At 43.2% G+C, this 25,699-nt stretch overlaps 1 protein-coding gene across 3 annotated transcripts in view; it reads right to left on the bottom strand.

Moving 5' to 3' along the window:
• Positions 1-25,699, bottom strand: part of ADAMTSL1 (ADAMTS like 1) — a 1,187,598-nt gene that overhangs the window by 10,742 nt on the left and 1,151,157 nt on the right. For 2 of the 3 annotated variants that reach the window (XM_073665465.1, XM_073665483.1), the window contains 3 exons: positions 17,547-17,754; positions 5,621-5,730; positions 3,800-4,020 (listed from right to left, as the gene is read on the bottom strand). In XM_073665465.1, the coding sequence (XP_073521566.1) occupies positions 3,800-4,020; positions 5,621-5,730; positions 17,547-17,754 (539 nt within the window). Of the gene's footprint in view, positions 1-3,769; positions 4,021-5,620; positions 5,731-17,546; positions 17,755-25,699 lie in introns of all 3 variants that reach the window. The other variant, XM_073665475.1, reaches the window with a different exon arrangement.

The raw sequence follows: 25,699 nt of genomic DNA, 5'->3' as shown, positions 1-25,699 counted from the left end.
CCAGCTTCCTCGGGCCTTCTGTTGGCGAAACCTCTCTCCAGTTTCCCTGACCCTATGTGGTATGCTTTCCTGGTGGATGTAGTGAGGGGTCGCACCAAGATGTGGTCACAACCTCCGGTTTTGGCTGAGGATTAGTCGCCTCCACCAATTTGGGTTCCGGTACCCTGCTCTGCTAACCCTTCACCCTGTATCTCCTGGGCCTTTGGGGTTCCTTCTGTCCTCGTGTCTCTGGGCCTTTCTCTGTGTTCCTGTTCCTTGCTTCCTTTCTTACTGTCCTTTCTGTTCATTCTTTCTCTCTCTCTCAGGCTCCAGCCTCCTGACAAGGCCTGCCTGCGGAGCAGAGCCCATGCAGGGGCTCTGCTTCCTGTCTTCTCCTCTCACTCTTAGCTTCTTCTCTGCACTGCACTGACTGCTGTCCTAAGATGGTGCCCACCTTATATACCTCCTTCTAACACCCGAGCCCAGGTGACTAGCAACCAATGGGCTCCTACTTATGCCCAGAGACCCACCCCTATCTGCTCCTACACCACTGGGTTTTCCTCCCCCTCCCCACTCCAGCCAGGAACAGATGCTGTTGTGCCTGCACTTCTGTCTAGTGGGAGCACCGTTGAGCTGTCCCTCGGAAATGTGGTGTGTGTGGTACGTGCAGCTTACTGAGTCCTGGTCCACACTCCATCCTTACCCGGGAGTGAAATATCACACCTCTGGTTCGAGGTGCAATACCCCTGTAGCAGCCGAGCCCTCGGGGTGCTACACCAGCACCACTATGTCTTACTGGCCATGTGCAATGGGCCGATGAAGCAGGGAATAGTACACATTGCGCAATTCCAGGCAGGAAGCAGGCAAGATTTCTGCCAGTTCAAAGATGCCATGAATTGCGCTGAAGATTTCAATCATGCCTTTCTAGATGTATTTACAGGTTCTAAGACTTTCCCTAGTGTGGGGGAACTGACACTCTGTCCCGGCAAATTTGCATACAACAAACAACTCATGAAAAGTTGATTTTTACGTTACAAATGTTTTTGTAGGACTCCAAGGACTGTGCTGTAATGAGGGTAATAAGCCAATTTAGAGTTATAGTGGTAATTTGGCATGCTTGGGGACCTGACAGATTCCCTTTAAATTATCCTTATGAATATAATACTCCAGATCTCAGATCCTAAGTAAGGGTCAGAGTGTAGGAATTTGTACTTTATGGCATACAAACTTAATTGTACAACACATCTATAAGAACTTAGCAGAAGTCAAACTCAATAAAATATCAACAATGATTTTACATATGGCTGCATTTGCTAAGGTGTGATGTTGGTGGGATGTGAAAATGCAGCAATGCAGACAACTTGTAGACAAACTGACAGCAGATCACCAGATAACTGTGTGCTGCAAACATAACCACTGACCCTGTCTAAGTGGTGATGACACTAAGGTAAAGACTGTGTCACGATTCCTCCCCTCAGTGTGTCATGGATGCACTGAGTGACAGCTCAGTCATCCAATCGGGTGCAGAGGCGTGCTGAGCTGTCAGTGTGTTGATAGACAGCTCAGTCATCCAATCCAGTGCAGGGGTGTGCTGAGCTGTCAGTATGTTGATAGACAGCTCAGTCATCCAATCCAGTGCAGGGGTGTGCTGAGCTGTCTGAGCTGTCTATCAACATACTGACAGCTCAGCACACCCCTGCTCTGGATTGGATGACTGAGCTGTCTATCAACATACTGTCTTCTAATCCAGTGCAGGGACGTGCTGAGCTGTCAGTATGTTGATAGACAGCTCAGTCATCCAGTCCAGTGCAGGGGTGTGCTGAGCTGTCAGTATGTTGATAGCCAGCTCAGTCATCCAATCCAGTGCAGGGGTGTGCTGAGCTGTTAGTATGTTGATAGACAGCTCAGTCATCTAATCCAGTGCAGGGATGTGCTGAGCTGTCAGTATGTTGATAGACAGCTCAGTCATCCAATCCAGTGCAGGGGTGTGCTGAGCTGTCAGTATGTTGATAGACAACTCAGTCATCCAATCCAGTGCAGGGGTGTGCTGAGCTGTTAGTAAGTTGATAGACAGCTCAGTCATCCAATCCAGTGCAGGGGTGTGCTGAGCTGTCAGTATGTTGATAGACAGCTCAGTCATCCAATCCAGTGCAGGGGTGTGCTGAGCTGTCAGTATGTTGATAGACAGCTCAGTCATCTAATCCAGTGCAGGGACGTGCTGAGCTGCCAGTATGTTGATAGACAGCTCAGTCATCTAATCCAGTGCAGGGGCGTGCCGAGCTGTCAGTATGTTGATAGACAGCTCAGTCATCCAATCAAGTGTAGGGGTGTGCTCAGCTGTCAGTATGTTGATAGACAGCTCAGTCATCTAATCCAGTGCAGGGACGTGCTGAGCTGTCAGTATGTTGATAGACAGCTCAGTCATCCAATCCAGTGCAGGGGTGTGCTGATCTGTCAGTATGTTGATAGACAGCTCAGTCATCCAATCCAGTGCAGGGGTGTGCTGAGCTGTCAGTATGTTGATAGACAGCTCAGTCATCCAATCCAGTGCAGGGACGTGCTGAGCTGTCAGTATGTTGATAGACAGCTCAGTCATCCAATCCAGTGCAGGGGTGTGCTGCGCTGTCAGTATGTTGATAGACAGCTCAGTCATCCAATCCAGTGCAGGGGTGTGCTGAGCTGTCAGTATGTTGATAGACAGCTCAGTCATCCAATCCAGTGCAGGGGCATGCTGAACTGTCAGTGTGTTGAATGTAGACAGCTCAGTCATCCAATCCAGTGCAGGGGTGTGCTGAGCTGTCAGTATGTTGATAGACAGCTCAGTTATCTAGTCCAGTGCAGGGACGTGCTGAGCTGTCAGTATGTTGATAGACAGCTCAGTCATCCAATCCAGTGCAGGGGTGTGCTGAGCTGTCAGTATGTTGATAGACAGCTCAGTCATCCAATCCAGTGCAGGGGTGTGCTGAGCTGTCAGTATGTTGATAGACAGCTCAGTCATCTAATCCAGTGCAGGGACGTGCTGAGCTGTCAGTATGTTGATAGACAGCTCAGTCATCCAATCCAGTGCAGGGGCATGCTGAACTGTCAGTGTGTTGAATGTAGACAGCTCAGTCATCCAATCCAGTGCAGGGGTGTGCTGAGCTGTCAGTATGTTGATAGACAGCTCAGTTATCTAGTCCAGTGCAGGGACGTGCTGAGCTGTCAGTATGTTGATAGACAGCTCTGTCATCCAATCCAGTGCAGGGGTGTGCTGAGCTGTCAGTATGTTGATAGACAGCTCAGTCATCCAATCCAGTGCAGGGGTGTGCTGAGCTGTCAGTATGTTGATAGACAGCTCAGTCATCCAATCCAGTGCAGGGGCATGCTGAACTGTCAGTGTGTTGACAGCTCAGTCATCCAATCCAGTGCAAGGGTGTGCCCAATCCAAGACTGGCAGGTGCTGAGCTTTTAGCAGGTGCTCCCTCTTTTTCTAAATAATTATCTTGCTACTTAGCTGAGCTCTCAGTCTCAGATTGGACGGCTGAGCTGTCAATCTAAGTACCAACAGCTCAGCACACTCCTGCACTGGATAGGATGACTGAGCCGTTTATCAACACACTGACAGCTCAGAACACCCCTGCACCCAATTGGATGATTGAACTGTCACTCACTGCATCCATGACTCACTGAGGGGAAGAATCGTGACAGACTGCTGATGTAAAACTGGGCATTTTACACACAATATTTCCCATCCTTTACCAGTGATTTGAGGGATTATGTCAAGGGACCTTGAAACCCACTTAAATCGTACCTTAGTAAATCCATCCCTTACAGTTCATACCGTTCTCACAAGGTGCCATGTTGCAACGTTGCCAGTTGGAAGGCCGAGGTCTCCAGGAACACATATGCTCTTGAACAGACTTGCCAGTTCGATGATGGACACATTCAACACGTCTAGACTGGAAACCATAACTGCTGCAAGTGGCTGTGCATAGTGTCCAAGGGGATACTCTCCACTGTACACTGCACATATCTGCCATGCAGTTTTGTGTATTTAGCGGCCTGGGTGAAAGGAAAAAAAGTTAACTGTTAGAAGATCACTTAATTTGTCATAATAAATTTAACATATCTCCAAGAAAAGTTATTTACTCCGGACAACTATAACAATTATGAATGTATGGTTGAATGAAATCCTACGTCTCCTCGGAGGAAGCAATGCACGAAACGCGCGTCAGGGGTGCTCCCTGCTCCTTTGGCTGCCATACAGGTCTTATATATTTCATGGTGACCTTTCACCTTACTTGAAATGTTCTGTCATTAGTCTTGGGGATAAGCTGATTGCATCACTGAGTGTTCTGTGGCTATACGCTGACCAGCCTATTTTGCAGATAGCAGCTGCCAAGTCTAAGCTTGTTCTGTCTAAACATTAAACAGTTTTAGTACATCAGCTCCAATGTCTTTTATGCTATAGGATTCATTATGCATTTAGATACATTTACCCTGTCTTAAAGTTTGATACTTGTTTGTTTATTATCTTTCACTTTCTTCTACTAAAGACTAGTTTTTGGACGTCATACTCCTCCTTGAATCTTTGATATTCATTGATAATGTTGAGCTGTATGCATTCAGTTAGAAATTAAGAGGACATATCCAGTAGAAAAAACCTAGGTATAAGGCTACAGGAGTTAATATAAGTAGAATACCCTGTTGCTTATAATCTGCCACTATAAAAAACTCCGCAAGTTTTACCTAAGATAATGTAATTTAGTAAATAACCTCAGTCAGTTCTGCTACTGGATTCTGCGTCCCCGTTACTTTCTTTCCTATATTTAGTTACACACTAGCGTAATAATTTCTATCCTATTAGAGCTACAAGCTTTCTAGGAAGAGTATTAGATGTATATTATTATGTTTTACCTAAACACATCATACTTCCTTTCATTACAATCCAGACTCTTAAGATTGAAAACAATGTTATAATATACAATCACGTTAAATTACAGAAACAAATGTACACAGTTGGACACTGGGACTCAAGATACGAGCAAATTACTCTAAAGGCTTGGTGGCTTAAAGAGCTTACAGTCTGATTGCTAAGAAACCTAAAGCATCCCAACATTTTCCTCAGGAAATCACTAGATGAAATTGAGCATGCTTATCCTATTCTGAGTTCATTTACAGGGCAATTTAAAACAGATATTCTAGTGTAATAATGTCAAAAACATAGGAACATATGTTAATATGTGCATATACAGTGTCAAACTGAAAAGAAAAAAATTGGGCAGTTTATAGTATTGACCCTGTGACAAGTGACTTGCAAAATGCTAAGGTGTAATATTATTTTTTAAATAAAACCGAAGACAGGAACAAAATGAACATATACCCGGCTGTAAGTAAATAAATAAAAGCAATAGTGCATATAAATAAATAGGGTACTTAGGAAACACAGTTTTTGATAAAAAAAAGCATAAAAGCCATTCCAGCAACGGGTTTTGTTTGTTTGATGGCCAGTGTGAACATGCTCCTATTTAGTATGCATATCAACTTGTACTCCAGTTAATTTTTTTCTGTTTAATATTATTTTTTTTGTAGAAAATATTTCTATTAATAATTTCTATTGATTATTTATTAGTAGAAAATAGTTATATTGATCTTAGATTACCTTGGTAAGATCTGGCACTGTTCTGGAGATATGATGGTTCCATCTCGAGTTTGACAGTAGACCTGTCTATGCTGTAAAGCTGTTCGTGGTCCTATACATGGTCCATGACACTAAACAAAAAAGTAAAGGTATCATTTTAACCCCTTTATATCCCAAGGCTGTTTGCATGTTAATGACCAAGACTGTTTTTTCGTGACATATTGTACTTCACGTTAATCTGACTTGCGTTTATTCGTGAATAAAATGGAAATTTGGCAAAAATTTTGAAAATGTAGCAATTTTCAAACTTTTAATTCTAATGCCCTTAAATCATTTTTTACATTTAAAAAATGTTTAATTTTTTTTGTTAGGGAGTTATAAGGGTTAAAAGTTGACCAGCGATTTCTCATTTTTGCAGCAAAATTTATAAAACAATTTTTTTAGGGACCACATCACATTTGAAGTCACTTTGAGATGTCTATATGACAGAAAATACCCAAAACGACACCATTCTAAAAATGGTAGTGGCATGCATGAGTTGTGTAGAGTGCATTGGGTTGGTATATGTGAGTTGTGTAGTGTATGTCAGGTTGTCATATGTGAGTTCTGTAGTGTTCGTCAGGCTGGCATACATGAGTTGTGCAAGTCAAAAATGAATTTAGTAGTCCATGGATGTGTGGTATAGCCTGAAGCATTCTTTTACACACAGGCTAGGTTTGTCGGGGCAGGTGTTGGATTGATAAGTGGTGTCCTTGTGTATCTCCCTTCTGTAACACACTTGGCACCTCTTTTGCGATCTTCCTTTTTTTGCACTTTGAGGGACCTCCCCTGGGAAATGTTGGTCTGGTATGATATGAGCACCTTCAGTTCCGGAAGTACTGGGGCCCACTCCTTCATGACTGCAAAATATCAGGGCCTTGATCACCACCTCCTGGAACTGAAGGTACAACGCAGTGGTCTGGCCTGCACATCGTGATAGCACAAAAGCGTTGTGAACTGCCATCTGTACGATGTGCATGGCCAGCTTCTTGTTCCACACCTTGGCCTTTCTCAAGGCACTGTACGACTGGAGTACTTGATCAGAGAGATCAACTCCCACCATGTACTTGTTCAACCCCAGTACACAGTGATTTGTGGACTTGTGTAGCTCTACCTCATACAGTGCTGGGGGTGCTACCATTACCATTGTATGGTGGTCAAGAAAAGGACATCCATCTTGTCCTTGTATTTAACCACCAGCATGTTGTTGCTACATTGGGCTCTGCTCTCACCCCTTCTGAACAGCTGCCCAATTAGCATCTTAGGGAGGCCTCTCTGATTTTTGCGGACAGTACAGCAGGCTGAGGTATCTCGCGCAGAGAGGGACTTGAACAGTGGGATGCTGGTATAAAAGTTATCTATGTAGAGGTGATAATCTTGATCCAGCAGTGAGTGCACCAAATCCCACACAATTTTCCCACTCACTCCCAGGACAGGGGGACATTCAAGGGGTTCAATTCGGGAGTCTGTCCCTTCATAAACCCTAAACTTGTGGGTGTACCCTTACTCTCACACAGTTTGTACAGCTTAATTCTGTACCTGGCCCTTTTACTGGGCAGGTACTGCCGGAATTTGAGCCTCCCCTTAAAATAGATTAGGGACTCATCCATGCAGATGTCCCTTTGGGGCACGTACACCTCAGAAAACTAATTGCTGAAGTGCTCAATGACCGGCCGAACTTTGAAAAGACGGTTAAAGTTGGGGTCATTTTGGGGAGGACACTGTGCATTATCGTTATAATGCAAGAATTTATGGATAGCCTCAAAAAGTTTATGGGTCGTCGCCATTCGGAACAGTGGAGTGTTGTATAAAACATCAATACTCCAATATTGTTGAAGTTCTGGTTTCTTCAGTATCCCCATGTGAAGAACCAGGCCCCGAAATGTCATCATTTCTTCTGCGTCTTCAGGAGTCCAGTTAGAAAATGATGAAGAACGGTTTTGTGCCAAAAATTCCTGGGCGTACAAATTTGTTTGGCCCACCATGAGGATTACAAAATCCTCAGAGAAACAGACTTTGAAAAAGTCCATTTCTGTGAGGCCGGTGGTGTCAAATTTGACTCCTGATTGCGCCACAAAATAAGGAATCAGTGGTTCATAATCTTCAAGGGTGAGATCCATACAGGGTCAGTAATAGTGGGCACTGGCTCCATTTCTGTCCTGGGGCGTCTACGTGACGGTTCAGTATCAGTTGAAGAAGAAGAGGAGGAAAAATAAACACTGTCAGTGTTGGGGCAAAGACAGCGTATGCCTCTTACACTGAATACCGGGTTTGGGACAAACGGGACGCCTTTTTTTATGAATGTGATGTTTGTATGAGTACCAAATTTTATTCAGTTGTGTGTGTGAGAGAGTGCTTGGAGTAAACTTTTTTTTTAATTTTGAAAAGAAAAAGAGAAAAGAAAAATCAACAACCGGAGTTGATCACTGATGTGTGTCAGTGATCAGAGCTCGATGGCTGTAAGATGGCCGCACGGATGATTCTTTTTTTTCGCACTGATACAAACTCTATTCTGTAAAAAATACCGTAATAGACGATTACTACGGTACATTTTTACTCTTTACTAACTCAAACTCAATTCAGCAAAAAATACCGTAGTTGATGACAATTACTATGGTATATTTTTACTATTTGCTAACTAACTCAATTCAGTAAAAAATACCATAGTGGATAACAATTACTATGGTACATTTTTATTCTTTACTAACTCAATTCAGTGAAAAATACCGTAGTGGATGACAATTACTATGGTATATTTTACTCTTTACTGACTAACTCAATTCAGTAAAAAATACCATAGTAGATGACGATTACTACTATATATTCTTATTTTTAATAACTCGAACTCAATTCAGTAAAAAATACTATAGTAGACGACGATTACTACGGTATATTTTTATTCTTTACTAACTAATCAATTCAGTAAAAAATACCGCAGTAGATGACGATTGCTACGGTATATTTTTACGGTCCTTAATCTAATCCTATCAACGAATCGAATTGATTTTTTTTTATTCTTTTTTCACCAAAAAAAATCATTCGGAGGCCGGTGAGTGATGTTCATCACTGACCAGCACTTGATGGCTGTAGGATGCACACACGGATAATGTGGTGCAAAAAGGGGATAAAAAAATAGACAGGAAAAAAAAGTCCTTGTCAAAAACGAGCACAGGTGCTAATTAGTGGTGTACGTCTGATCAGCAGCTCGGTGGCTGCAGGATGCATACATGGAGTGGTGCAAAGGTGTGTGGGGAGAAAAAAATAGTCAGTGAAAAAAAAAAGTTGTTTAAAACAGCAAACACGAGTCCGGATCAGTGTTTTGCGTCACCGATCAACGCTCAGCGGCTGCTGGATGCACACACGGAGGTGGTGCAAAGGGATGGACAGGGACACAAAAAAGTCCTGGAAAAGAGGGAGCATGGACGTTGATCAGTCATTTGCATCACTGATCAGAGATCGGCTACTGCAGGATGCACACAAAAAAAAAACCTGACAAAAATCAAAAGATCAAGTACTGATCAGCGATCAAGTACTGATCAGGGCTTGGAGGCAGAAAGGGAGTGTGGGGAGGAGTGAAAGGGGGATGAAAGGGGGAATGGGGTGGATGAGGAGAGATCAAGCAAGTATCAGCAACTCTTCTTTCTTCAGCAGGAGCAGCAGTCAGCAGGAGCAGCAAAGATCCGGCAGCAGCAGCAGCTATTGTGATGTGACAGGCTTCTGTGGCACCACAAGGCCCAGAACGGTGCACAGACGGACAGAGTGAACGCCCTATAAAAATCTGAAGCTACAATGAGGAATTACAGGGCGGGCACCCTGAGGTCAGATCGCGTGTGTGCGCTCTGATTGGTGCCATCGATGTCATCGTCGATCGCACCAATCAGAGCTGGCTCAGGTGAGGCCTGGTGCTGCCAGGCACCAGCCTAGGATTAGCACCGATCCTAGGCTGGACATTAGTGTTTCAGGCAATCTGATTGCCTGAAACACTGCGATTGGCTGTTCAGAACTGAACAGCCAATCACAGCGATTGTAGATGGGGGGGGGGCGTAACCGGAATGCCACCGCCATCTACCTTGAGATAAGATGGCGCCGGAATTTTAATGCGATCACAGCAACTGCAGTTGTTGTGTCGCCTTAAAGATAAGACGTATCCATACGTCCCAGGTTGGTAAGTACCAGGCCACAGGGACATATGGATACGTCTAAGGTCAAAAAGTGGTTAATATATTGAAGAATTTATGTGTGGATATTTAAAATGTAGCACAGTAGCTCAGTGTTTAGCACTGTAGCCATGCAGCGCTGGGGTCCTGGGTTCAATCCCACCAAGAACAACATCTGTAAGGAGTTTGCATGTTCTCCCCGTGTTTGTGTGGGTTTCCTCCGGGTTCTCCGGTTTCCTCCCACACTCTAAAGACATATTGATAAGGGATCTAGATTGTGAGCCCCAATGGGGACAGTGATGATGTCTGTAAAGCGCTATGAAATTAATGTCGCTTTATTAAAATAATAAAATGTACCATTAAAACTAAAACAAGGCGATGTTTGTGGACTCACGAAGATGACAAAACACCTGTTTCTGGAAAGTCAGTCTCCTATCACTTTCTAGTAATCCACTGAGGGTGGGGTAAGGCAATCTGCTCAATTTAATTTAGAAGCAAATGCATCAATCTCATTACCACTGGGATTTTAATCTCTTTGATGTAATTTTGAATGATGCAAGATTCAGAGTATGCAATCCACAGGTCTGCTCCCTTCCTCCTATAATGACTGTTAACTCCCAGGCTAATAACGTAATCACATGTAAAAATCTAAAGAAAAAGGACACTTGTATTTAAGCAGAGTAAAAGAAAAAATAATAAATATACAGTTAAACAGGCGATATGTTTTATAACTATTTGTTTAATTCAATGACAAAAGTAGAAAATATGTCTGAATACATGTTATATGTTGCATACGTAAAGTAAGCTTGTTAACACCACTTTTGGGTGACATATCCGTGACTCCATCAGGAGTTCTGTCTGAACCCCCTAAGGCTAAGTGCCCACGATGCAGAAATGCTGCATTTTTTTTCCACATCTCCCTGGCAGGAAAAAACGCATGTGGATTTTACATGCGTTGTTTCTGCCAGGTAGAAGCGTTTGTCAAGCTTTTTTGCATGCATTTCTGCATGCGGGTTATCAAGCGCTTTTCCAAGCGATTTTAGCATCACTTGGAAAAGTGCTTGACAACAGGCATGGATTTATAGCGTGACCAAGTAATAGTTAAAAAAAAAGAATAAGAAGGGTAAAAAATAAAGATTATACTCACCTTCCGATGGCCCCCGGTCTTTTCTCCCCTGCGTCTGGTCTCTTGTACTGCTCGCGGTGGTGTGAAAGGACCTTTCATTACATAATTTAGTCATGTGACAGGTCACGCGACCGCCGACGTCAGTGGTCGCGTGACCTGTCACATGACTAAATGACGTCATGGAAGGTCCTTTTGGACCATAACGAGCTGCCCAACACACCGGACGCATCGCTGAGGAGACCGGGGGCCATCGGAAGGTGAGTATAATCTTTATTTTTTATTTTAAATTCTTTTTTTAACAGGTACCATGGTACCCGGGTCTGGAGGAGAGTCTCCTCTTCTCCAGACCCGGGTACCATCCGCACATTGAATCGCTAAATGTCCGCATGTGCACATGTAGTCATGCGGATATTAAGCGATTCAATGCAAGTCAATGGCGGCAATTACGCAGCATGTCCGCAAAATTAATGGACATGCAGCGTATTTTTCCGCATTGATAATCTGCAGCAGAAATTTCCGCAGCATGTGCACAGCACATGCGGATTATCATTGGGGACCATGGGGCACATATTACCAAGCATTTTTTAAGCGTTTTCGCTGCGGAAATTCCGCGGCAAAACCGCTTGAAAAACGTATAGTGGGCACGCAGCCTAAAAGCAGGATTTGGACATGTCCCCAATGGAGCCATTTACAATAATGAGGCAGGCAGAGTCAATTTGCACTCCATTTAGCCTCAGTTTCCGTCTTTTTAGGCCTTAAAAAGAAGAATATAGCCAGAAAGGAGGTCAGAGAGTATGAAGTGACTCCTTCTGACTCGTTTCAGTGAATGGACTTCATCATGGGCACATATATATTCCATTTTTCAGGGCTTCAGATGGAACATCCAATGGACTCACAAATTCCAGGCCCAAATATGTTGGACCTTTAGGCTACGTGCCCACGAAGCATTTTCCAAGCGTTTATGCTGCGGAATTTACGCAGCGTAAACGCTTGGGAAACGCTTGGTAATCCGTCCCCAATGACAAGCCGCAATGTCAATGCCCATGCTGCGGATTTTTCCGCAGCATTTATGCTACGCTCAAAAATCCGCAGCATGTCCATTAATTTTGCGGACACGCAGCGTAATCGCCGCCATTGACTTGCATTGGACCGCGTGACATCCGCATCACTACATGTGCACAAGCGCAGGGCCGGCGTCAGCACCCGGCGCACCCGGGCAAATGCCGAGGCCCTGAGCAGGCAGAGGGGCCCACTGGCGGTCGCGCACCCCGCTGGGCTATGGGCGGAGGAGAGCGGTGTCAGCGCCCGCCCTTCTCCGCCGCTTGCTCAGGGCCCCGTCAGCCCGATACTTACCTCTCCCCGTGCCTCCGCAGATCCGCTGTCTTCCTGCTCTGCGCTCCCTGTGACGTCTCAGGTCAGAGGGCGCGGTGACGTCTTTTCACCGCGCCCTCCCCTGAGCCGTCACAGGGAGCGCTGAACGGGAAGACGCCAACAACGCTGGAGTTCGGAGCTGAGCAGCGAGCAGCGGGCAGCGGCAGCAGGTGAGGAGAAGGGAGGTGAGTATTTGATTTTTTTTTTTTAATGTATGGAGGCATGGGGTATTATAAAGAGGGGGGGGGGGACATCCTGCATGGGGCATTATATAGAGGGGAAGGCATCCTGCATGGGGCATTATATAGAGGGGGGGGCAGCCTGCATGGGGCATTATATAGAGGGGGGGGACAGCCTGCATGGGGCATTATATAGAGGGGGGGGACATCCTGCATGGGGCATTATATAGAGGGGGGGGGACAGCCTGCATGGGGCATTATAAAGAGAAGGGGGGGGCATCCTGCATGGGGCATTATAAAGGGGGGGGGCATCCTGCATGGGGCATTATATAGAGGAGGGGGGGGGGACAGCCTGCATGGGGCATTATAAAGAGAAGGGGGGGGGCATCCTGCATGGGGCATTATAAAGGGGGGGACGACATCCTGCATGGGGCATTATAAAGGGGGGGCAGCCTGCATAGTGCATTATGTGGGGGGAACAGCCTGCATGGAGCATTATAAGGGGGGGCAGCCTGTATGGGGCATTATGTGGGGGGTAACAGCCTGCATGGAGCATTAAAAGGGGGGGGCCTGTATGGGGCATTATGTGGGGGGTAACAGCCTGCATGGAGCATTAAAAGGGGGGGGGGCCTGTATGGGGCATTATGTGGGGGGTAACAGCCTGCATGGAGCATTATAAGGGGGGGACAGCCTGTATGGGGCATTATGTGGGGGGTAACAGCCTGCATGCAGCATTATATGGGGGCCAGTATCCTGTATGGAGAGTTATAAGGGGACCGGTATCCTGTATGGAGCGTTATAAGGGGACCGGTATCCTGTATGGAGCGTTATATGGGGGCCAGTATCCTGTATGGAGTTTTATAAGGGGACCAGTATCCTGTATGGAGCGTTATATGGGGGCCAGTATCCTGTATGGAGCTTTATAAGGGGACCAGTATCCTGTATGGAGCGTTATATGGGGGCCAGTATTCTGTGTGGAGCGTTATATGGGGGCCAGTATCCTGTATGAAGCGTTATATGAGGGCCAGTATTCCGTATGGAGCCTTATATGGGGGCCAGTATTCTGTGTGGAGCGATTCACCGGTTTCTGAGCTATTGTGGAATTTACAATAGATATCACTCATGTAATGTAAGAAGTGAAATCTTTGCATTGTACTATATATATATATATATATATATATTTCTCTGCTGTATCTCTGCATCATGAATCGTGGTATGTGTTAAAGGGGCCCACTGAGACTCTTTCGCCCGGGGCCCAGAAAAACCTGGAGCCGGCCCTGCACAAGCGGATATCACACGGTTCAATGTGCGGATGGCTCCCAGGTCTGGAGGAGAGGAGACTCTCATCCAGACCTGGGTACCATGGAAACTGCCAAAAAAAAGAATCTAAAATAAAAAATAAAGATTATACTTACCTTCCGATGTCTTCCCGGTGTTTTCTCTGCTGCGTCCGGTCTCTTGCACTGCTCGCGGTGTTGTGGAGGACCTGCCATGACGTCACTGAGTCATGTGACCTGTCACATGACTCAATGACGTCACCACAGGTCCTTCACACCCGGGAGGACATCGGAAGGTAAGTATAATCCTTTTTTTTTTTTACCATTCTTATTCTATTTAGTGTAACAAACTTGGTCACACTACTATAAATCCATGCCGGTTGCATGGATTTATATAGTGTGAACAAGTTGTCAAGCACTTTTCCAAGTGATGCTAAAATCGCTTGGAAAAGCGCTTGATAACCCGCATGCAGAAAAGCATGCAAAAAAGCTTGACAAACGCTTATACCTGGCGGGAAAAACGCATGTAAAAAACGCATGCGTTTTTCCTGCCAGGGAGAAGCGGAAAAAATATGCAGCATTTCTGCATCGTGGGCACATAGCCTTTGAGAGTTGTCAGCGTGTTTGTCTCAAAGTTATCTCTCTCGGCTCACCCATACACATGCATGCTTAGCTCAGCCATGTGTTTCGTGGGGAGAGGGAAGTAAGTCATTGACTGATAAAATTCTCCAAGCTAGATCCTTTTTTCCCCTGAGATCAATTGTTGCTTAAAACAGCAGGTTTTGGGGGTCTTAACACAAAACCTTATGGACAGGGCACACACAGTTGCATAGTCAGAGTCTCTGTATAGACCACGACATGGTGCCTTTGTAGAGTCATGCATTACGGATACAGTGGTGGCCAAAAGTATTGGCACCCCTGCAATTCTGTCAGATAATACTCAGTTTCTTCCTGAAAATGATTGCAATCACAAATTCTTTGGTATTATTCTCTTCATTTAATTTGTCTTCAATGAAAAAACACAAAAAGAATTGTCCCAAAGCCAAATTGGATATAATTCCACACCAAACCTAAAAAAGGGGGTGGACAAAAGTATTGGCGATGTTTGAAATCATGTGATGCTTCTCTAATTCGTGTAATTAACAGCACCTGTAACTTACCTGTGGCACCTAACAGGTGTTGGCAATAACTAAATCACACTTGCAGCCAGTTAACATGGATCAAAGTTGACTCAACCTCTGTCCTGTGTCCTTGTGTGTACCACATTGAGCATGGAGAAAAGAAAGAAGACCAAAGAACTGTCTGAGGACTTGAGAAACCAAATTGTGAGGAAGCATGAGCAATCTCAAGGCTACAAGTCCATCTCCAAAGACCTGAATGTTCCTGTGTCTTCTGTGCGCAGTGTCATTAAGAAGTTTAAAGCACATGGCACTGTGGCTAACCTCCCTAGATGTGGACGGAAAAGAAAAATTGACGAGAGATTTCAACGCAAGATTGTGCGGATGGTGGATAAAGAACCTCGACTAACATTAAAACAAGTTCAAGCTGCCCTGCAGTCCGAGGGTGCAACAGTGTCAACCCGTACTATCCGTCGGCGTCTGAATGAAAAGGGACTGTATGGTAGGATACCCAGGAAGACCCCACTTCTTACCCCGAGACATAAAAAAGCCAGGCTGGAGTTTGCCAAAACTTACCTGAGAAAGCCTAAAACGTTTTGGAAGAATGTTCTCTGGTCAGATGAGACAAAAGTAGAGCTTTTTGGGAAACAGCATCAACATAGAGTGTACAGGAATAAAAATGAGGCATTCAAAGAAAAGAACACGGTCCCTACAGTCAAACATGGCGGAGGTTCCCTGATGTTTTGGGGTTGCTTTGCTGCCTCTGGCACTGGACTGCTTGACCATGTGCATGGCATTATGAAGTCTGAAGACTACCAACAAATTTTGCAGCATAATGTAGGGCCCAGTGTGAGAAAGCTGGGTCTCCCTTAGAGGTCATGGGTCTTCCAGCAGGACAATGACCCAAAACACATTTCCAAAAGCACTATAAAATGGTTTGAGAGAAAGCACTGGAGACTTCTAAGGTGGCCAGCAATGAGTCCAGACCTGAATCCCATAGAACACCTGTGGAGAGATCTCAAAATGGCAGTTTGGAGAAGGCACCCTTCAAATATCAGGGACCTGGAGCAGTTTGCCAAAGAAGAATGGTCTACAATTCCAGCAGAGCATTGTAAGAAACTCATTGATGGTTACCGGAAGCGGTAGTTCGCAGTTATTTTGGCTAAAGGTTGTGCAACCAAGTATTAGGCTGAGGGTGCCAATACTTTTGTCCGGCCCTTTTTTGGAGCTTTGTGTGAAATGATCAATGATTTGATTTTTGCTTCATTCTCTTTTGTGTTTTTTCCTTGCAAGCAAATTAAATGAAGATAATAATACCAAAGAATTTGTGATTGCAATCATTTTCAGGATGAAACTGAGTATTATCTGACAGAATTGCAGGGGTGCCAATACTTTTGGCCACCACTGTATATTTACACCTAGAAGCAATGTTCTAGGAAAGTAGACTTTGGTAAAATATATGGTGGCATATGGAAATTGGGGTCAAGTGGAGGTACAGTCTGCCTTTTATGCCTTATGGCGGCTCATTACAGGAGCTAATACTTCTGCATAATTTTGATTTCAGTGTGGTTCCCAAAAAAATGGAATAAACTTTTTTCATCCTGCATTATACTGACTAATTCGACACACTGAAAGTTAAGATTTTACCCTGGAGATGGCTGCACATTAACCTACTTTGCAAAAAGTAAAAAAAGTCAAGATCACATGAGAGGACAGTGTAAAACAGTGCATAAAAACACATGCACAGCACATGAAGAAGGACCATTGATCCCTGGCTCACGTGACACCTTGTGATGCCTCTGTCAGTGTGATTGGCTCCAGAACACATAAAAGACAGTCGAGTAACAACAAACTGCATCCAAATGCCTGAGGGCATAGTTTGTAACATAAAAGGCTACTCTGTAGCAGATAAGAAATGCACATTTGACAGCGCACATATATATTTATGTTTTCAATTAAAATACTTTTATTCCTCATCTGAAAATTCCCTTACGAGGTACACTAAATATGACATACTGAAGACGCTTAGTGGCTCGATGCCTTGAATGTGTTCTTTTTCTTCTCTGCCTCTTACTGATTAATGTTAAGCATTAACATCCTTTCACACAGGCAGAGAACTTGCCTGTAACAAGTGCCAATCTACAATATAGAAAGTCAATCGGTATCAATATACTATGATTTTCCTGTTACAAATATCTTCATTTTTTTTCACTTTATGGGAAATAAAGCCAAAAATGTAAGATAAGTGTAAGACTAGTTTCACCCATCTGTGAAACATGGACCTTTATCGCATTGGCAGCCCAGCTTGACTGAGGGGTCTCCCAACCTGAGCTAACTGAGCGGTCTGGCCTTCTGATAAGTTGTAAGGCTGGTTTCACACATCTGTGAAACATGGACCATTCTCGCATAGGCAGTCCAGCCTGACCACCGGGACCCCCAACCTGAGCTAACTGTATTTAACGGATGTGTGATACAGCCCTAACATGAAAATGATAATTTATTTAGATGGCCGTTAGCAAGCCACATTCTAACATTTTATAGTCCTTAGTTTAGAAATGTACTCCACTATATAATAAAACTCACACATGGGCAGTGCAAGCAACTTTATAGAATTATTGCTATTACACAGTCACAATGTAGACTGTACCAGATCTCAATGTGTAGATCATTTCCCTCTTACCTGTCCCCATGAAGATGTGACCCACTCTACGCACAGTTGTCTACTGCAGCTCTGACTATCAACAGGACGCTTTGCAGACAATATGCAGACGTCGTTTGAAACTGGGACCTGGATGCCTCCACCAGTCATCTTTTGACAAGTCACGCGACGCGTTTGGACACCTCCTCCACAGCTTTGCGAACATGTTGACCATGATGTTACCATCCACCTAAAAGGAAAATATTAAAAAAATTATATTTCGTAATGCTTTACAGACATTATTATTACTGGCCCCACTGAGGCTCACAATAAAAGTCCCTGTCAGTATGTCTTTGGAGTGTGGGAGGAAACTGGAGAATCCGGAGGAAACTCAACACAAACATGAGGAGAACATACAATATGTGTGCTAAGTACCTCAATTTTATAAGTTTATTCTATATGGCAGTAATGCAGTTTATATTTGATTTATTTAATGTTTGCATATATCTTTGTGTACACAGTGTGCTGCTACACTTCTTAATACAGCGGGTGAAATAAGTATTGAACTGTCACCCATTTTCTAAGTAAATATAATTCTAAATTCTGTGTAATAATGAGAAATGATACAGATAAAAAGTATTGAACACACTTACTAAAATTTAATTAACACTTTGTACAAAATCCTTTGTTGTTGAGCAAACTTTAAATGCACTTGAACATGCCTTTTGTTCAGCAGTGGAGTCTTGCGAGGTGAGCGTGTATACAGGTCATGGAGGTTCAATACATTACTGTTAGAACCCTCCTGTTTGTTTTTTCCATCTTGTGTTTTGCGGTCACGTGACCATCTGCCTTTATATTCCAGCTCCGCCTTTTTGGCTGTGCTGGACTTCAGTGTTGTTTGACTGTTTTGCTAGCCAGGTGCTTCTGTGCCTATCTCTGTCAGTTCGCTTGGTCCTTCTGGGACCTCTAGTACCTTTTCGTCAGTTTATCTTTTTGTGTTCTGCAACAACTTTCTCTGTTCAGGAGGTGTCACATTTTTGTTCCAGTCCTTAGTTCTTTTAGGGACCCCTTCCCTTTATTCTATAGGTCTTCGTTCAGACTAGTCTAGGACTAACGCGGGTCTGTTCAGAAGGAACAGGCAGCCCGCTACATCGTAGGGATTCAGCTTAGTCTTACTGTAGGAAAAGCTTTCCCCTTCTTTCCTTAGTACTTGTTGCAGATCATAACAGTAAGTCAAGCCCAAAAAAAAAAAAAACTAAAAGAAAAGAAATTCGGGGATCAGTATAGCTTCCGTCCAGGATTTGGCTCGATGCTTGCAGGGATTGACTCTGGAGGTGGCCGAAATGTATTACTCACAAGGTTGCTGCATTTCCCCTCATTATCAATGGACTTCACCAAGAAATTTTGGACTTAGTTGTATTAGATAATTTACCCTCTCCGGTCGTTCTAGGATTGCCTTGGTTAAAACTGCACAATCCTTTGCTGGACTGGTCTACTAATATGATAAAGTCTTGAAATTTGAAGTGCTATGATAAATGTTGTAATGGTCGCATTGCGGCTGTGGGAAAAGGGGAATTACCTGTACCTATTCAAGATTTTTGGAGGGTTTTTTCGGAGGAGGAGTCCCAAGTTTTACCTCCTCATAGGGATTATGATTGCGCCATTGAGTTTATTTTGGGAGCTACTCTTCCCAAGAGTCGCTTGTTTAATCTAACTATCCCTGAATGAAAGGCCTTGGAGGAGTACATACAGACTAGCCTGGCTGCTTGTCACATTAGACCTTCTAAGTCGCATGTGGCAGTTGGATTTTTCTTTGTTAAAAAAAAAAAGGACGGGGGTTTGCGTCCATGTCTGGATTTTCGTGAAATTAATAAGATTACCGTACGCAATTCCTACCCATACAATTTGTTACGAGTAAAGGAGGGTGATGAATGGAAAACTGCTTTTAACACTCCAGTAGGTCATTTTGAGAATCTGGTGATGCCTTTTGGTCTTACCAATGCACCTGCATTTTTTCAGAACCTTATTAATGACATCCTGAGACCTTTGATTGGTAAGAATGTGGTTGTGTATTTGGATGACATTTTGATTTATTCGCCAGATCTGGAGTCCCATTGGCAGATTGTACGTGAAGTTTTGCAGTTATTGAGTGATAATTCACTCTTTGCTAAGTTGGAGAAATGTGAGTTCGCTGTGCAGAAAATTAGCTTTTTGGGCTACATTGTCTCCAGCGAGTGCTTTGAGATGGACCCGGTGAAGGTTCAGGCTGTGCAGGAATGGCCTAGGCCTATTGGTTTGAAATCTATACAGAGATTTTTGGGTTTTGCCAATTATTACAGGAAATTCATTAGGAATTTTTCTGTAATTGTTAAGCCTCTAACCGATCTCGCCAGGAAAGGTGCGAATACGGTCCAATGGACTATTGAGGCCATTGAAGTGTTTAAGTATCTCAAAGAGAGGTTCAGTTCTGCCCCTATCCTTATGCAGCCTGATGAGACCAAGCCTTTTTTGGTTGAGGTCGATGCTTCATCGGTGGGGGGTCAGAGCAGTTTTGTCTCAGGAGAACAGGGATGGAGTACATCCGTGTGCCTTCTTTTAGAAAAAAAATTCGGAAACTGAATTGAATTATGATGTTGGAAATCGGGAGCTGCTGGCTATTAAACTCGAGTTTGAACATTGGCGTCATTTTTTGGAAGGTGCTAAATTTCCTATTCAGGTTCTCACAGATCATAAGAATTTGATCTATCTGGATGCTGCCAAGCGCTTGAATGCCCGTCAAGCTAGGTGGGCACTTTTTTTTCTCGGTTTCATTTTTCTGTTACGTATATTCCTGGTACTAAGCATGTTTAAGCCGATGCTTTATCTCACAGCTTCTCTCCTGCGGTCGGTGCCGAGGAGGAGGAGAGCATTTTACAGAAAGGAGTTGTGGTGGCGGCATTGGACTCCGTTTTGGAGAATGGGATTCTGAAAGCTCAAGATGATGTTCCATCTAACACTCCCAATGGGAGGTTGTTTGTGCCTAGAACCTTTAGGAGAGACTTGTTTGTGGAGTGTCATGAGTCTCGGTTGGCAGGTCATCCAGGAATTTCTGAGACTAAGGGTATGTGCACACGATGCAGAAATGCTCAGGATTTTTTCCTGAGCGTTTCTGCATCTCTCTGGCAGGAAAAAACGCATGCGGATTGTACATGCGGTTTCCTGCCAGGGACATGCGGAAATGAAGCGGTCTTCACTTTCATTTCCGCATGCGGGTTGACAAGCGCTTCCCAAGCGATTTTAGCATCACTTGGAAAGTGCTTGTCAACTTCACACTATATAAATCCATGCAACCGGCATGGATTTATATAGTGTGTGATGTCAAAAAATAAAAAATAAATCTATACTTTACCCTCTGATGGCCCCCGGTGTCCTGCTTCATCGGTCCCGACTGCCGGCAGTGAAGACTGTAGGACCTTCCGACGTCAGCGTCACGTGACCCGTCACATGACTCTGACGTCAGCGAAGGTCCTTCATTCAACCGCGAAGTGCGCGGGAAGCCGGCAGGACGCAGCGCGGGCCGTCAGAAGGTGAGAATATATGTATTTTTTATTTTATTCTTTTTTTTTTAATGGTACCTGGGTCTGGATGCGAGTCCTCTCATCCACACCCGGGTACCATCCGCACATTAGACCGCATGAAAAGCGCATCAACATATACAGTGATGCGGATTCCATGCGGTCTAATGCAAGTCAATGGCGGCAAAAGAGCAGCGTTTCCGCAAAATTAATTGACATGCTGCGGATTTTTGACCGCAGCGTTTACGCTGCGGAAAAATCCGCATCATGGGCACAGTACATGCGGATTTCAATTGGGGAACATTGCTGCCCTTCTACCATGCGTTTTTCATGCTTTTCCGCGGCGTTTACGCAACTGCAAAAACGCACGAAAAACGCATCGTGTGAACTCAGCCTAAGAGACTTAACAGTCGCAGTTTTTGGTGGCCTGGATGGCAGAAAGAAGTCATCAAGTGGGTGCGTCAATGTACGGTGTGTGCTAGGTCAAAGGCTTCACATACTCCTGCTGCGGGGCTGCATCCGCTCCATGTGCGCACCTTTTCCTTACAGTTCCTTACATACATTTGACTGCCCCGTGATGTGGCCCAGTACACTTTGGTATGTATACAGAGATTTACTTGTGAACCTTACGTGTGTTCAGAGGCAGTGTATGGTAGGAACAATCATTCCACCATTTAATTTAAATGTAAGGGTCCTATATTGTATACCATATGTTCCAATTTATAATTTGAGAAATTCTTCTGTGATTGACCTATATTGTGAATACATATGGTTATGTGGAGGTGTTACCTGTTGTCATTTTTTCAGTGTGACATCTCCTATGATGCAGTATATAAGAAATGAATGCATAAATCTTGTCTATTTTTTAAAAGGTTGCCATGTGGAGCGGGATGTTTTAGGTTCTGCCAGTTGTGCTTGTGCTTACCCCCTTTGTATGCCTATCACTATTTATAAATAAACTTTGATATAACTTCTTAAAATCTAGAGGCTTTTCCATCGTTGTTTGTATTGTGTTGATCATAGGGATTCAGCTTAGTCTTACTGTAGGGAAAGCTTTCCCCTTCTTTCCTTAGTACTTGTTGCAGATCATAACAATTACGTATTGTTTTCTTTGAAACAACTGTACCTGTTGATTCCAGGTCTTTCTGTAGCTCTCCACATGTGATCCTTGCCTCTTGGACAAATTTTCTGATAATTCTTTTCACTTCTCTGTCTGAAATCTTGCAGAGAACACCTGGTCGTGGCCGGTTTATGGTGAAATGATGTTATTTCCACTTCTGGGTTATGGACCCAACAGTGCTCACTGGAATCTTTAGTAGTTTAGCAATTCTTCTGTAACCAATGACATCAGTATGTTTTGCAACAATAAGGTTGCAAAGGTCTTGAGACAGCTTACTGGTTTTACCCATCATGAAATGTGACTTTCTGGTAACGAGACACCTTTTTATAGGCCATCAGTTGAACCAACTTATATTATATTTCACTAAGTGGCAGGATTGCTTTCTAATTACTGACATATTTTAGCTGGTGTCATGACTTACCATGGCTTTTTGCGCCTCTCTTTCTTCATGTGTTCAATACTTTTTACTGTGTCATTTCTCATTTATACACATAACTTGATGATCAGATATCAAAGTCAAACATCAGAATAATGTCAGTTTGAGGCTAAATACCCTGTCTGAGAACTGACATTGACATCTGACTTTGATATGTGACTTTGACAGTCAGATGTCAAATGTCAGATTCAGATATCAGATTCACATATCAAAGTCAGATGTCAAAGTCAGATATCAGATTCAGATGTAAAAGTCAGATCTTAAAATCAGATATCAAAGTCAGTTCTCAGACAAGGTATTTAGCCTCAAACTGACATTATTCTCATGTTTGACTTTGATATCTGATCATGTCCTAAAATGAACACTGTACAATGAATATGCCTGGCTTACTCTCAGACAGAATTTTAAATGCCTTGCTACTATAAAAAATAATAATGTTATTATTTTAAAGGTATTACCGTGTACATCAATTAGCCATAAATTTAAAGCCACTAAAAGGAGAAAAGTATAACATTGATTTTTTTTTGGTACAATGGCATCTATCAAGTGATGGTATGGATGGAAGTGTTGAAACTAGGAAAAATGAGCAAGTGTAAGGTTCTGGACAACTTTCATAATGCTCAAATTGCGATGCCTGAATGACTGGATCAGAGCTTCTCCAAAATAACAGGTCTTGTATGTAGTGCTTACCATGGGGAGCAAAGACTAGCCCATCTGGTACAACCCAACAGAAGAACTACTGTAGCACAAACGTATGAGAAAGTTAAAGCCTCATTCACACATCAGAATTCTTGATCACTATTTCATCAGTATTTGTATGTCAAAACCAGGATTGTCTCCAAAACACAGAACAGGTGTCAATCTTTTAGTTATTGTTTTTATCTGTATATGAACATACCCTCATACTGCTTGTCTCATTTGTGTGCTAAACCAGCTGAGCGTCACAATCCTGTCTGCTGAATGAGATGTTTCAGTCCAATTTATCTGGGGTCAAGATTGCAGCACGACGGCCATTACAATGAAATGCAATATTTTCATGGATGTTAGATACCAGTAATTTCAGGGGGAAAAATGTAGCAGTATTAAATCCTCAAAGTGTCACAAGCAGGGTTAAAATGCCATTACAGAGGTCATAGATGGATCATTGGAAAGATCACCAGCCCATTATCAACCAACACCCTATATTTGCACAGCTGTATCGGTTTTACATGTGAGAAGAGGAGGAAAGCACTTTTTGATGGATCAACACATTCATACTAAAGATGCAAGTGGAAGAACATAGCACTGCTCCCCAGACGTGTTCTGCCTTGCCTAATCCCCATAGGCTAACTTCTACTCTCGAATGTAATTGTCCACAATATGTCCACCATAGATTGCAAGCAGCCAAAATCAGTGCTCAGGTGGAAATGAAAACAGGATGTCGAACAGTCCTGAGTTTATGTAACTTTCCGATTATAGCTTCCTTCGGTCTGGCAAAGTAGCTATTTCCTTGGAGATGTATCATCACGTTAGTGTTACGGTTGAACTAGAGTTCACTAATAATTAGGTGAGCAGAAGTAGGCCAATGAGTTCAAGGAGTCCAATGTGTAAACTATTTTATGGAAGTTTGTTATAGGCTCTGGCAAACACTGCTTAACTATTTCAGAGAAGGATGAATAAACTACAGTACGCTTCCATAGAATATGTCTAAGCTGGAAAGCTAAGACCTGCTAATATAAGATAATCCACAGAAGCAAATATAACGGATATGCTCTGTACATTCATTTTATCAGGGGTTTTTCAGTTTTGGAAAACCCCTATTGCAGGCTGTAGTTTGTTGTAAAAAAAACAAACTGTGCTTTACTCACTCTCCTTGGGTCCACCGCTTAGTCACCAACGTTGCTCCAGGTGTGTCTTATTATCTGCAACACTGATGTCACCTTGACAGAGCTGCAGCCAATCAGTGAGCTCATCTATTCTGAGCGGCTTGTGATGTCAGCTTGGACAGAGCCACTAAGCTCAGTTATTGGCTGCAGCACAGTTGATGTAACAATAGTGCTGCAGACAATAACAGACAACAGAGACTCATTACTGGACCAAGGGAGAGTGAGAAAGGAACAGTTTTTTTTAACACACTGCAGCTGTGTTTGTAAGTCAGAATATTTATAGGGTTGTGTTGTGTCCTGAAAGTTACTTTCCATATCATGTAAAATAACTTCATATACTTTCTTTATATTGCCTATCCAGAAACCACAATGTGAACTTGATGACCACAGAGCACTTCAAAGTCGAAGAGGATAGGGGATTTATTTATGAAATATTTAATCTTGAAGATATAGAAATAATACTATGCATCTGAATTTATTATATCTATTTTTACATTTTTTTAAGTGTACCTTTTATTTTTAATTAAAAAAATAGTCAAAAATAACTTTTACTAAGTAGAAGAGGGAGGATTCACACCAAAAAGGTGATGGCATATTGCTTTATTGCAGTTATCTTGTAGGCAACTGCAACATAGCCACATTCAATTGAAGAAATGTATATATGGCATAGATGTGGGAGAGGCCACCAGGTGGATAAGAAAGGCAACAGGATTTTTAACCCTAGTACATTAGAAAGTCAATTTATTTGTGATACATGGCTATTTATGTCCAATAGTAAAAAATATTTGAATCAGGTTTGTCATAGAAAATATTAAGAATCTCTCTCTCTTACTCCAAACCACTCCCCCCCCTCCCCTATAGTATTTGTCAATGGATCAAGAGCTTACACTCTGAGAAGTGGCTAATATGCAAATGCAAAAGGAGATATTAACCTAATTAACAGAAGAGATCTGTGATAAATAGACACCTGAGCATATAGGATTGAAAGACAGAGGAAACGGCTCCTTTAAACTTCAAAGGAATGCTATCACACTCCACACAATAGCAGGGTCACCCTCATTTTCAAAGTCCCTTTGCACACCAGAAATCTGCAGTCTCGCAGGCACCGAAATGAAATAGGGAATATCGGAAGTTCTATAATTCCGATTGCGATGGGACACATATTTTTAGTGTCAGGGTTAGCTAAGGAATGATACGCATATTTTTCCTTATCTGAGGAC

The sequence above is a fragment of the Phyllobates terribilis genome, unplaced genomic scaffold, assembly GCF_046119375.1.
Source record: "Phyllobates terribilis strain yellow unplaced genomic scaffold, ASM4611937v1 Scaffold_1__5_contigs__length_1240528914, whole genome shotgun sequence".
NCBI classification, from domain to species: domain Eukaryota; kingdom Metazoa; phylum Chordata; class Amphibia; order Anura; family Dendrobatidae; genus Phyllobates; species Phyllobates terribilis.
Note: the sequence above shows the minus strand (reverse complement) of the source record. Positions and strands in the feature narration are given on the sequence as shown.